The following is a 14886-nucleotide window of genomic DNA, read 5'->3' on the forward strand; positions in this document are numbered from 1 at the left end:
AACGTTGCCATTACTTATTTCACACGCCAAAAACGGTGACGCGGACTGTAACTTTACTGCAGGTAGGTTGACTGAACTTTAAAAACGGATAGTGTAGTTAAATTCTTCAACATCCGGTACATAATTTCTTTCTCTCACATCCGAATTTGATGTACTCTATGTCCTCAAATTTTCTTGACAAGAGAACAGGTGCCGGATGCAGAAATTTCGCCGAGGACTTCAGCAAAGAAAGAAGCCATCGGAAGTGGACAAGGGTTCGTCCGCTGTACTTGCAAAAAAAAAAAAATTGTGTTTCGAAGTGGTGCTTGTTTGTGAAAAAGAAAATTCTCTGCAACTCTAAATATCATAACAGCATGGCTTGTCGCAACAAGTGACTTGTGATTTCTGTAACATAATTATTCGTAATTCAGCAACAAAATTAATAATTTGTAAGCATCCCACAACATAATAATTTGTGTGATAAAACTATTTTGTGTTTCAACAAAAACGATAGCAACAACAACAACAACAACAATGCCAATAGTAATAATAATGTTCACGTGCAAGTATCAATTTCCTGATGTTCTTTTAGTAATTCGTCATTTCTAGATGTAACTGAATTAAGTAAATGGAAACTAAAATTTCCTCGGGTTTTGGGGGATTTCGCGTTCTGAAATCATTATAACGGGTTTTTACTAATAACAATGAGTTATTTCTAGATCTAACTGAATTACATTAATCAAAACTGGGGTTTCCTAAAGAGCCTTGGTTATTTCTAGATGAAACTGAATCACGTAAGGTAAAGTTGCCTATTTCCTTGATACGTTATTTTCACTGAATGTCACGGGATTCGGTATCTTGCTATGAAGTTCACCGATGTCTCAAAAGTAAACGAAAGAGGCACACTTTCGAGAAAGATGTCTGGCGCTATTGTTGAAGGGTAAAGCTATGACTCACATTCAATTTTTAAAAAGTATCACGGGATTAGGGATATCACGGAAATAGGCAACTTTACCTTAAGTGAAAACTAGAATTACCTAGAGAGCTTTGTCAGAGCTATAATTTCCTAGAAACGTCGGGTTTTGACGGATTTCGCTCTCTGACTGTAACATCCACATTCCTCTTCTAAAAAATCTGATTTTATTTTAACTCACTGAGATCCTTAGCATTGATACTAAAATTAATAGACCATCCACCTAGACTCCCTACGGGCCGATCTTATCATCCCCTACATTCTGATCCCCTGGGCACGACACCTCAAAGTAAGAGTCCAAGTTTCACAACCATACAGAACTATTATTATTATTATTATTATTATTATTATTATTATTATTATTATTATTATTATAAAATTTATTTATGAGTAATGACAAACTAAATTTATTCTCAAGATCAATTTATGATTACCATTATCTTGCCCCAAGGAGCTGAATGACAGTCATAATAATAATGGTGATATTTCAGCATAAATCAACGTAGTAACTAAGAAAGTAATAGGCTAATTTAACAAGTGAAGAAAAGATACCCGTTCACTCTATTACATATTTCTCGTACATGATCTAATTGAATGAAAATACCGCAATAAGTAGGTTGCTCTTGAGATAAGCTGATAGTGTGATACAGTTTTGGATTCCGACAGATAAGTCTACACAAAGTTCGACATCGTACATGAACATATATATCTGATTACAGTAATCTGCTGGCAGTAGAGGTTGAAGTGTTGAAAGCGCAACATGGCGTCCTGGATGAGAGACTTGAGGCTCTACAGCTCACTTCTGGTGCTCATCCTTGGTTCCTGTGTGGCAATGCCCACCAGGTTTCAACATGCGGCAAGGGCTGTATGCGGATACGAGGTGAGGACTTCATGATTCTTGAGATATTGTGATAATACTGATGGCAGTACTGTTCGATGTGAGGGTACTCCTCTTATTGTTTTATGATACACTTATTTAATATAGTACAATTAGCAGCGTTTTATGGAAGGGAGGAAATTAAACGCAAAATAAATATGGGAAATGCTTGTTATTATTCGGTTGAGAAATTTTTGTCGTGTAGTCAAAATATCTGAAAGTTAGAATTTATAAAACAGTTATATTACCGGTTGTACTGTATGTTTGTGAAACTTGGACTCTCACTCTGAGAGAGGAACAGAGATTAAGGGTGTTTGAGAATAAGGTTATTAGGAAAATATTTAGGGCTAAGAGGGATGAAGTTACAGGAGAATGGAGAAAGTTACACAACGCAGAACTGCACGCATTGTTTTCTTCACCTGACATAATTAGGAATATTAAATCCAGACTTTTGAGATGGGCACGGCACATAGCACGTATGAGCGAATCCAGAAATGCATATAGAGTGTTAGTTGGGAAGCCGGAGGAAAAAAGACCTTTGGGGAGGCCGAGACGTAGATGGGAGGATAATATTAAAATGGATTTGAGGGTGGTAGGATATGATGATAGAGACTGGATTAATCTTGCACAGGATAGGGACCGATGACGGGCTTATGTGAGGGCGGCAATGAACCTCCGGGTTCCTTAAAAGCCATTTGTAAGTAAGTAATTATTTAAGTAAGCAGCCTTTTATGATTTTGAATGGTGTGCGACACTTTTGCGTTTTTCTTTTTTTACATTTTTTCATGTACAGTGATGAACGTAATTATATTGCTGAGCGGGACAAAATGTTTCCACATCTGTAGCAGAGACCATAAGAGGCTATAGTTTTAATTCGTCCTCAGCACAGATAAGAGCGTAGCGAAAATTTTGTCGCGAACCATAGCTTTCGGCTTAGTGCATTAGCAATGTGTGATTCGTTGATAGGGTGGAAGTGAAATAACCCTGCAGATTTTTAGAGCGAATAGCTCATGTTGTATATAACAAAAGACTGTATTTGGTGGAAAGTTCATAGTTTTTCCTGAAAAAAGAAAAAATTTTTTTCCTTAATGTTTAACTCCCTCTTATTCGGTAACTACTGCAAGTTGGATCGTTATTTTTGTCATTTATCCCTCTGTCGTATTTCATTAACGTGAATGGTTTTTGTGTAAATTTAATAAAAAAAACACTAATTTCAAGCCACTGAATGATGAAACCACATCGCAACGTTATAGCTAGAGAAGGGACGCGAGACAGTTCACGTACGCTGAGTTCGTTCACCTCTTATATCTTTATTACGTTACGAAACGAACGAGTACTGTTAGCGGCGAGGTTGCAAGACTGCTGGAACTTCCAACTTGATTTTCTAATTAACCGTGCAGTTAATCACTAAACGTAATATAAGTTTTCTATTCATTTAAGTGTACCGTATCGTCCCTTTCAATCTGCAGGACTATTTCACTTCCACCCTGTATAATCATAATTTTTTTTAGATATATTTCGGTTCCATAATCAGGGAAGGCGAATTGGGTAAAATGTATCTATTTAGGCCTTTAAAAAGTAGTGGATATAAGAATAGTGACAATTTTAAATCCTACACTGTACTTCACTACTCACTGTGGGAAGTATCTATTTATTTTTTTTTTATTTAGAATTTTCTACAATGCTGTAGTTTTCCTCAACAAAACACACTTGTAAACCATGATATATCGTTCATTTAATTTTCTTCCTCCACTGTTCCCTACCCAATGTATCTGCATATCGTAATCATTTCAGCCCTATACACCTTATCACTCCTTCCATCCACTTTTCGATTGAATAATTTCGAAGGAAAAATTGTTCCGGGCCAGACATCGAACCCGGGACCTTTGGTTAAACGTACCAACGCTCTATCAACTGAGATACCCGGGAACTCTACTAGACACCGATCCAATTTTTCCCTCTATATCCACAGACTTCAAAGTGGACTGACATCCGTCAAGCAACCAACATTGAGTGCACAATAACTCTGTGTGACTAAAATTGTCGTTTTCTGTTAACGAAAAATGACGTGTATTATGCAAATCAAGCTTTCAAGCATAACTTCCTGTACAGTTGATTTGAATAATTTCGAAGGAAAAATTGTTCCGGAGCCAGGCATCGAACCCGAGACCTTTGGTTAAACGTACCAACACTCTAACAACTGAGCTACCCGGGAACTCTACCAGACACCTATCAAATTTTTCAGTTGGTAGAGCGTTGGTACTTTTAACCAAAGGTCCCGGGTTCGATGTCTGGCCCCGGAACAATTTTTCCTTCGAAATTATTCAAATCAACCTGAAAGCTTGATTTGCACTTTTCGCTTGGTCTTCCTTTCTTATTCCTCCTTCTGGTCCCCATCGCATCACGTCCTTCGGTATTATTCCATCTTCCATTCTCATTACATGTCCGTACCATTGTAATATTTTCATTTATAATTTCTACTATTTTTGTACATTAATTATAGCCCTTATTACTATATTCCTTATTTTTCCCACCTTGATTTTCTACCTGCTCTTCTCCCAAAGTCCATTTCAGTGGCTCTTAATTTTCCTTTTTATACCCTATTTATTGTCCAAGTCTCCGCTCTGTACAGCATTATACTCTCCACTATTGCTTTATAAATGATTTCTTTGTTTCGGCCAATATGTTGCTGTTTCATAGTAATGAATTTAACATCCCAATAGCTCGTTTCCCTTGTCATATCCATCAATAGTAGGGAAATATTTTTAGCAACATATTACTAACTCAGTACTCTATACTAATTCTTGTTCAAGTATGCAGTAGTTTCCATTTGACTTTTCTAGTGGCAGAGCTGATAATTAGTGGTAAATAATTTTCATGTTATTTAATTCTGTTTATTTTTATTTTCTTTATATTTTCATTAACTTTCATGGAAGAGTTGTTCATGTTTAAATTTTCAGTCTTGTCACAATGTGGATCCCACCAAACTGAACGTCCATCTCGTCGCACACACGCATGATGACGTCGGCTGGCTGAAGACCCTGGACCAATATTACTACGGAAGTGAGTATATCTTTGGTGACATAAACCTCAACATATTTCGGGAACAATACTGAACATTAATTGAGGTAATGAACTTGGATTTCAGGTCGAAATGACATTCAGAATGCTGGAGTGCAGTACATCATAGACTCTGTAGTGGACTCTCTGGTCGCAAATCCAGATAGACGGTGAGTATTAACAGAAAAGACCATCTCACCTGCTCTGTACATTGGAAGAAACGAAGTGCAACTAGTTGTTAAGTTGAGAACCTGTCAACAAATTCGCATTTTCCCATAAGCTTTTCAACAGATGGCATTGCGTTCAATAGCATAAATAGCTAAGCAAATCATTCAAAGATTTCAGAAATGATAGTAAATGAGTGGATGTTAAAGATTTCAACAATAATATTATATTAAATTCAAGGAAGTGAGAGATGAAAGAATATTCTGAATATTTGTATGTTTAGTCAGTAGTGTGGAGACTGGTTGAAGAACACATATATTGAGTAAAATGTATTAAATATCTCTAATAAATTCTGTGAGAGTATTTAATTTCAAATACTAATATTGGACATAAAATTAGTTACAGTAAAACCTGCTTGAAAGACCACCCCTATTGAGAGACCACTCTTCCTAAAGACCGATTTTCTAAAGAACCGAATTAAAAGTCCATAAAACCAATGTAAATCACACCCCTTTTAAGAGATCACCTCTCTCCCCGACCACCGACCAGTGATTGAATAGCCATTTACTTAATTTTACCCCTTTTAAAAGACCATACTGTATTTTAAAAATTTACCATTTAGTATTTTATTACAGTACTGTATTCTAAATAAATCCCAATATATTTTTACAGTACTAGAAGTTAAAATGATGTTTGGCAAAGTTGTTAAGTTATACCGTATTCACATTGAATGCCCACCTCTGTCCTTAATCCCTCAATGAATATTGGGAATTGCTACGAAAAAGTCACAATGACCGCTTGCACCGCAGTTTAACAGTTTCTCGGAAGTTAAGATTTCTCATGCCGTATGACGGTTTTAATTTTCGTTTCGTACATTAAAAATCAAATCGTTACTTGTTAGTTACAGTGCAATAATTTATTTTTTCTTCCTTCTACCTATTTAAAAAATCCTATCATCGACCCACCGATGATGAGGATGAAGTCAAGAGAAAATTTAAACCCGAAAAATGTTACTAGAACAAGTCTTAAGTAATATTGAGATAATTCAACAATCGGCACCACTGAAAGTCTGTATGAATAGAGAACATATAAATGAACTTCTTAACATGTTAAAGAATAGTTTTGAAAATGAGATTGAAAAAGGAAATGTAAAAAAGTTAAGCAGAGTTCGGTTTATGATTTTGTGAATTGGAATCAAAGGAGAAAATTAGAAAAATAACGTAAAATAAGAAATAAAGTTCTGATTTCAAGTTTTAGTGTTAGCAATATTATTCACGTTTTTATTGGTTTAACATAAAAACGTTTTAACCCATTATTTATATAAAATAACTGCCCCTATTGAGAGACCACCCCTCTGAATGACCAATTTTTTATGGAACCAGCAGTGGTCGTTTAATACAGGTTTTACTGTATATATTCGTCTCCAAAATAAGTGAAGAAGAAAAGGGAGAAATATAGAGTGAAGCAGCACCAAAAGTTTGAAAATAAACAATTAAATTGGGAGAAAAATAGTAAAGACTTAAGTAGATATTAAATAAATACACAAGTCATTAAAGTAAATAAATAATATGTGATGAATATAAAAATAATCACAAAGAACGTCGGGAAAAGAGGGAAAGATGAAAAAACAAAAACAGAAAGAAAATTGAAGGAAGGAAAGGAGGAAAAAATTCATGTAACCTATATGACAAATAGAGAACGGAAGAAGGACACAAATAGAGTCTTCCATTGTGGAGTAACAATTAACATGTCTGACCGTGCAACGAGCGGGCCCGGGTTGAAATCCTGGTTTGGACAAGTTACCTGAGTAACGTTTTTTTCGGGCTTTCCCACAACCCATTAAGAGCAAATGCTGGGTAACTTTCGGCGCTGGACCCTGGACTCATTTCGCCGGCATTATCACCTCCATCTCACTCAGACGTTAGATAACCGTAGCAGTTGATAAAGCGTCGTAAAATGACCAATAAAATATAAATATCCAAAGAATAGAAATAATGGCAAGGTGACAGAAAAGAAATCTGATATAAGTGTTTCTGAACTCGGCTTATAATCGGTTCATTATGTGTACATCACCAGTAAGTGTAAGATAAGTTAATTCCTTTCACGTCAATCTGTAGTCCAGCAAGAAAAATAACCTTCGGTGTCTTCTTAACGGTCACCAGATACTCGAAGAGTCCAGGGCTATCATTTGTCTTCTTGACCGAGCGAACGCAGAAATATGGAGTTGTCTTGACCGGAGAGAAAACACGTCATAGTTTCCTTGGTGGCCGACTGAACGTAGAGACATAAAGTTGCCTTGGTGACCGAGAGACCGCAAATAAATATGGTTGCCTTGGTAACTGAGTAAGTGCAGAAACATACTGTACTCGTACAGTTGCCTTGGTGACCTAGTGACCGCAGAAACATACAGTTGCTTAGGCGAGTACTTTGAAATTAAAATTTAAAGAGCAACGCCAAAATGTTTCTAATGTTGTAGGTTTATCTATGTGGAGACAGCCTTCTTCTGGAAGTGGTGGGTAGAGCAGGATGAAGACATGCAGCAAACTGTGAAAGACCTAGTCAACGAAGGACGTCTAGAGTTCATCGGAGGTGCCTGGAGCATGAACGACGAAGCTGCGAGCCACTACTACTCAACTATTGATCAGTTTACTTGGGGCTTAAGGTAATACCGTTTCTAGTATTAATATTCTGGAGTAAATTCAATCTAATTCCAAATGTAACACAAATATATAATTATTTTAATAATCAAGAGATAAGTTCGAAGATAAAAGAGTTCACGTACATGATGTTAATGCGTACGAGAGACAGGCAAGCGTATCTGACACGCACTGTGTTTCTATTCCCTCAATAAGATCCATAAATCCTGGATAATAGTCAGAAAACTTTGTCGGATGATAGGAAATAAGTAGAAATTACCATTTGCCTTAACAATAATAATTTATTAACATAGGTAACAAGTAAAAATGACTTAAATCATAAAAAAGAAAAAGCCGTTACAACAAAAAACAATATGGCAAAAACACTTAAATAACCCACACGCGCACATCCATTGCTATACACTTCCCAAATGGGGCAAGAACAAACCATTAAAATATCATTACGTACCAGGCATACACAAGGGTCGGTCGCAATAAGATCAGACATATACGTATTCCAGAAACCAACTGCTGTAATATGCAGAACAAAAGGGGAAATCACAGCCCAATCTCCATCGCTATACAATAGCTGATTCCATGGTATGTTTGATAGGGGAGAGTTGGGTAGTATCGGACACCGGGTAATATCGGACAGCGTGTTTCTTTCATTTACCATACTATGATAGTACCTGAATGACATGGTTACGATTCTGTGATATCGCATACAGAAACGTAACCATGTCATTCAGGTACTTCCATATGGTGGTAAATGAAAGAAACGCACTGTCCGATATTACCCGATGTCCGATACTACTCAAATCTCCCCTATATTAAATTTGTTTCTGACGTCCACATTCTAACTAAACAATGAAATAGATAAATAAATAAATAAATACATAAGTAAATATACAAATAAATAAGAATTGGTAAATATCAAGAATTTTATTGTGGATATTTCATTTCCTATCAAAAATGTTTGATTAATAAATGAAATTTGATGTGATCCAAAAATCGAGAAAGAAATTATTTCTTTTCTTGTGGTTTTAGCGGCAATAAGTAAAAGAGCTCAAATTCCATTTTCTTCTTGACTTCCTGCCGCTTAATTAAATAAATAAATGAATAAATAAATAAATAAATAAATAAAAATAAATAAATAAATAAAAATAAATAAATAAGTAGATAAATAAGTAAATAAATAAATGTGATAAATAAATAAATAAGTGGTAAGTAAATAAATAAATAAATAAATGAGTGACTGAGTGAATAAATAAGTAAATAAACAAACAAATAAATATAAATAAATAAATAAATAAATAAATAAATAAATAAATAAATAAATAAATAAATAAATAAATAAGTCCTTCATTTTATAATCCCTCACGAAGTTTTTCTACGTACTGTCAACATAACAGAAATTAGAATCTCTGTAAATGTATTCAAGATTACATTGCTTATTTAGAAATGATTTGACTATCATTTTGACGATAACGGAGTGAAGAGGAAATAAAAATACTGTTTGTTTTGTTTTGTTCAGTCAACAGTTCTGAATCTCGCAAACTAAAAAATATATGAAGAAATGTTACTCACAGCTTGCTGTTGATATTAATCTCAAAGACTGTGTTTCGACTCAATAACCTTATCTTGAAAATACATCGGCAAACTGACTCAATCAAGAATCAGGCGAAGTAATACAAATTATCGTTGTACTCCAGGAAGCTGAACGACACCTTTGGAGCTTGCGGGCGTCCACATATTGGTTGGCAGATCGATCCTTTCGGTCATTCACGTGAGATGGCTTCTTTGTTTGCTCAAATGGGTTACGACGGTGTTTTGTTTGCCCGCCTTGATTACCAGGACAAGGACAATCGTCTCAAAACGAAGACCCCAGAGATGATCTGGGAGGGAAGTCCCAATCTCGGTAAGATAATTGAGTTCAGTTAGAGACATTAAAACAAAGCATACATTTCGAACAAAGTGAAAAATATTCGAACACTTTCCATAAATATGAATAATCATCATCATCATCATCATCATCATTATCATCGTATCATTATTTTCATAACACTGGTTAGTCTAATAAAAAGCTCAATTTCGTCTTCAATGTTCCAAGATTTTTCAGAACTAGTCTCTTCATTTTTCAAGCGATTGACCCAATGACCTATCTACCAGTGTTCAGGCATACATCTTACTTATATAGTATTCTGGTGAAGACCATTCTTCTAGTACCGGAACATCATTTTATTTTTACTAACATTTCTAATTTTAACCTGGCTATACCTTTGGAATAACGGTTGAGAAAGGGAAACACCGTTCGCTACCCCCTTACACGACCGGAGTTTGATGATACTGGCGTAAAATACAAACAAATCACTTTACTAGGTATAGGAGAGAATAAAAATAGTTCATCCACTTACGTAACCTAGGAAATATCACGATTTTGAGTTTGATAATTTTCATTAGGTGTTTCTTTAATCAAAATACAGTATAGTATTAACAATAAGTGAATTTACTCATGAAATGAGCTATCCATGCGGACGTATTCATTATACAGTGCATATTATACTGTCTAGAGCAGATTAGCGCATAATATAGAGAGTGAATTTAAATTGAAAAATGGTCAAAATATGGATATTTAAGCACATTTCTGAAAATGGTGGCCGTTCATTTCTTTTGTGTATATTGTCGTAATATAGACTATTGTACCTAATTCCAATTTCCAATGTCTTCCTTTGTACCAGTAACTCATGTTTAAATAATTCCGTACCTACTCTATACAAGAGCACATTACGTACTTTCTTCACTTCTGTCCGATCCGAAGAGATAAAATTACTCAGACATGCTATCTACTGTCCGCCCAAGTGATTATGTCGCAGGTCGTAGAAAGGGGGGAAATCACGTAATAGTTAATTACTTAACGAGGCCATTTTATTTAAGTTATTTTAAACAGCTGTACAATATTACATAGACGTCCAATTCCTAACAGAAAATGTCTTCAGAAAAGAGCTAAGGCAGCCCATTCACTAGCCTTTACAGAGGGGCGAGCAGAAGCAGGTGGGGGAAACCGAGATGCCACGTAACAAAACGGACGTCCAGTATCTGTGCGAAAATATGGTTCAATATTGAAAGCTCTTTCTTCACTGGAAAACGCGACCACATTTCTGGAACGTACTACACTCACTAACCCTGTAATGTTTACTATGACCGTAAGGCGACTTTGACTGCATATGCGGCCTTGGTTCTGTGTGAAGAACGGTTGGAACTTCATTTGTAGAAGGGGTGGGAGTGAAGTAGGCACATTAAAAAACTCAGGTACAATAAAAATTGAAGTAAAAATAAAATTATGTCCCTGTATAAATGATGCAGTTGACTTGATAAGTTTTTATCATGATTTCCATACGTTTCTCTGATTTTTTGTAAACTCCCATAGGTACTTCTGATGCGTATAAAAGCAACAGAACTGCTAGGTTTATTTATTTATGTGTTTATTTATGCCTCCTTTGATCAGGGAAGTCCGCGGAATGCCGATATAACCCCTCAGATGAACAGTCTGGACGTACAAAATACACCTTAAACTGCTACTGTCTATATCAATTTTAAAGAAAAACTTCTTATCTTTATGTGAACAAATCATGTGCCAGATACTTTAACGTACCTTTCATAGCGTCAATGGGTTGTTAATATTTCCCTGTAAATCAAAATTAACGTAAATATTAAATTTGCAATAACACCGATATATTCTAAATTTATTTCTTAAAAAAATTCTCCTGGAGTAACTAGTGCCAGTGCGTTGTTACGAAAGTCCATTATTGCTGAAAGGAATCGTCTATTATATAGAATGAAGCAACTAAACCACTACAATTACTGAGCAACACTTCATTGTACTTCAGGTACTAGTGGGAAGAATCCTTTTTATAAAAACATTTATTACGCGTAAGTAAATTGAAGCATGCGTTTATATATCAATATACGTTTCTGTATTTCACAAATAGAAACTAATATTAACAATGATTACGTTATACCGTTATACATATAGGCCTAGGTAATATGTGCGGATTTGTAAAAACAAATTCCATATAATATCTATTTAATAAAGTTTATAAATGAAGGTAAATATTACCTTTCGACTGTTTATTATATTATCTCCCCTTTCTTTAAATCTCTCTTTCTTTCCTTTCTCTTTTCTTACTCATAAGTATTACCGTTTCGTGTGTACTTGCGAGTCTGTGCACGGGACAGATTTCTGTCAGCCTCGTACTTGTGCCTGACGAGAGAGGTAACGGAGATTTAAAATTAAAATATAATGTATAAATTTATTTAACATACACAGAAATGTATAACAGTATCACAATAGGAAAAACTAGTAAGTTTCAAAATGCTCAACATGTATAATGAAAAAATTGTGTGCCGAATTTGATAATTATAATTTTTTTTTTTCGTATTTCAGGTGAATCGGCAGACTTGTTTACAAGTGTACTATACAATTTCTACAACGCTCCTGGAGGTTTTTGCTTCGATATACTCTGTAATGATCAACCCTTCATTGATAATGTGGAGAGTCCTGACTACAATGTAGATCAGAAGGTAAATTCATAACAGTGACTTCATTAGCTCTCTATGGAAGTAAAATTACAACTGTTCATATAATAATATCATTAGGTCTCTATAGAAGTAAAATTACAACTGTTCATATAATATCATTAGGTCTCTATAGAACTAAAATTTATTACAACTGTTCATATAATAATATCATTATGTCTCTATAGAAGTAAAATTACAACTGTTAATATAATAATATCATTAGGTCTCTACAGAGGTAAAATTAAACTGTTAATATAATAATATCATTAGGTCTCTATAGAAGTAAAACTACAACTTTCCATATAATAATATCATTAGGACTCATAGAAGTAAAATTACAAAGGTTCATATAATAATATCTGATAAATCGTTTTCAGGTCCAAGATTTTGTGAACTTTGTCAAGACTCAAGGTTCTTACTACACTTCTAGTAACATTATTTTGACGATGGGCGGAGACTTCAATTATCAAGATGCAAACACTTGGTTTAAGAATCTCGACAAACTGATCAAGTAAGTTTATTATTTCATGAAATTGAATGTTATTCTTCATCACCACAACAGCTACTATTTTCACTACTGTTATTACTTCTGTTCACTTCATGATGTGAACTTAATATTATACAGAATACTTCAGAGATCATCTGACACGTAATTAGGGTCAACAGACGGAACCATAAGATATAATTTAGAATAGGCGCTTACTCCTGAAACCTACTCTAATGGAGAAAAATTAGGAATATAAGGGTACAGTGCATCAGTTTTTCATAGATTTCAAAAAGGCATATGACTCGGTTAAGAGAGACGTTTTATATGATATTCTTATTGAATTTGGTATTCCCAAGAAACTAGTTCGATTAATTAAAATGTGTCTCAGTGAAACGTACAGCAGAGTCAATATAGGTCAGCTTCTGTCAGATGCGTTTCCAATTCACTGTGGACTAAAGCAAGGAGATGCACTATCACCTTTACTTTTTAACTTTGCTCTAGAGTATGCCATCAGGAAAGTCCAGGATAACAGAGAGGGTTTGGAATTGAACGGGTTACATCAGTTGCTTGTCTATGCAGATGACGTGAATATGTTAGGAGAAAATCCACAAACGATTAGGGAAAATGCGGGAATTTTACTTGAAGCTAGTAAAGCGATACGTTTGGAAGTAAATCCTGAAAAGACAGAGTATATGATTATGCCTCGTGACGAAAATTTTGTACGAAATGGAACTGTAAAAATTGGAAATTTATCCTTTGAAGAGGTGGAAAAATTCAAATACCTGGGAGCAACAGGAACAAATATAAACGATTCTCGGGAGGAAATTAAACACAGAATAAATATGGGACGTGAATATGTTAGGAGAAAATCCACAAACGATTGGGGAAAATGTGAGAATTTTACTTGAAGCAAGTAAAGCGATACGTTTGGAAGTAAATCTCGAAAAGACAAAGTATATGATTATGTCTCGTGACGAGAATATTGCACGAAGTGGAACTATAAAAATTGGAAATTTATCCTTTGAAGAGGTGGAAAAATTCAAATACCTGGGAGCAACAGTAACAAATATAAACGATACTCGGGAGGAAATTAAACACAGAATATATATGGGAAATGCTTGTTATTATTCGGTCGCGAAGCTTTTATCAAACAGTCTGCTGTCAAAAAAATCTGAAAGTTAGAATTTATAAAACAGTTATATTACTGGTTGTTCTGTATAGTTGTGAAATTTGGACTCTCACTTTGCGAGAGGAACATAGGTTAAGGATGTTTGAGATTAAGGTGCTTAGGAAAATATTTGGGGCTAAGAGGGATGAAGTTACAGGAGAATGGAGAAAGTTACACAACACAGAACTGCACGCATTGTATTCTTCACCTGACGTAATTAGGAACATTAAATCCAGACTTTTGAGATGGGCAGGACATGTAGCACGTATGGGAGAATCTAGAAATGCATATAGAGTGTTAGTTGGGAGGCCGGAGGGAAAAAGACCTTTGGGGAGGCCAAGACGTAGATGGGATGATAATATTAAAATGGATTTGAGGAAGGTGGGATATGTTGGTAGAGACTGGATTAATCTTGCTCAGGATAGGGGGACCAATTACGGGCATATGTGAGGACGGCAATGAACCTCCGGGTTCCTTAAAATCCAGTTAGTAGTAGTAGTAGTAGTAGTAGTAGTAGTAGTAGTAGTAGTAGTAGTAGTAGTAGCTTTGTGTCTGTTAGTAACAAGTTCTGTATATCTGCAGAAAAAGTTTATACAAATTTGACTAAATATGCAGCTGCAATATTCAAGATAACGTGCAAAATATACGAACATTCTTGTCTCTTATGAGTATGATCGCTTCTTCTCAGATATGTGAATGCAGCAGACAGCACTTTAAATGTGATCTACTCCACGCCCTCCTGCTACCTGAAAGCTGTGAACGACGCTGGTCTGACCTACACCACAAAACAAGACGACTTCTTCCCCTACGCAAGTGATCCCCACTCATATTGGACTGGATACTTCACCTCTAGACCAGCCAGTAAATACTTCGAGAGACTGGGCAACAACTTCCTGCAGGTAACGACTAATATTGTTCACAGGAAATATTACAGCCCCTAGGTTCAAAAATATGCATTATGTT

The 14886-nt window shown here is 35.2% G+C and overlaps 1 protein-coding gene across 1 annotated transcript in view; it reads left to right on the plus strand.

Annotated features, from left to right (window-relative positions):
- The first annotated feature begins 1671 nt into the window (after nt 1-1671).
- Nucleotides 1672-14886, plus strand: part of LOC138712050 (lysosomal alpha-mannosidase-like) — a 35226-nt gene continuing 22011 nt past the window's right edge. Inside the window, exons 1-8 of the mRNA XM_069843440.1 lie at nt 1672-1832; nt 4790-4892; nt 4978-5059; nt 7531-7716; nt 9403-9608; nt 12135-12271; nt 12646-12779; nt 14612-14822. Of these exons, the coding sequence (XP_069699541.1) occupies nt 1713-1832; nt 4790-4892; nt 4978-5059; nt 7531-7716; nt 9403-9608; nt 12135-12271; nt 12646-12779; nt 14612-14822 (1179 nt within the window). The 5' untranslated portion in view covers nt 1672-1712. The remainder of the gene's footprint in view (nt 1833-4789; nt 4893-4977; nt 5060-7530; nt 7717-9402; nt 9609-12134; nt 12272-12645; nt 12780-14611; nt 14823-14886) is intronic.

This window comes from Periplaneta americana, chromosome 13, assembly GCF_040183065.1.
Source record: "Periplaneta americana isolate PAMFEO1 chromosome 13, P.americana_PAMFEO1_priV1, whole genome shotgun sequence".
Classification (NCBI taxonomy): domain Eukaryota; kingdom Metazoa; phylum Arthropoda; class Insecta; order Blattodea; family Blattidae; genus Periplaneta; species Periplaneta americana.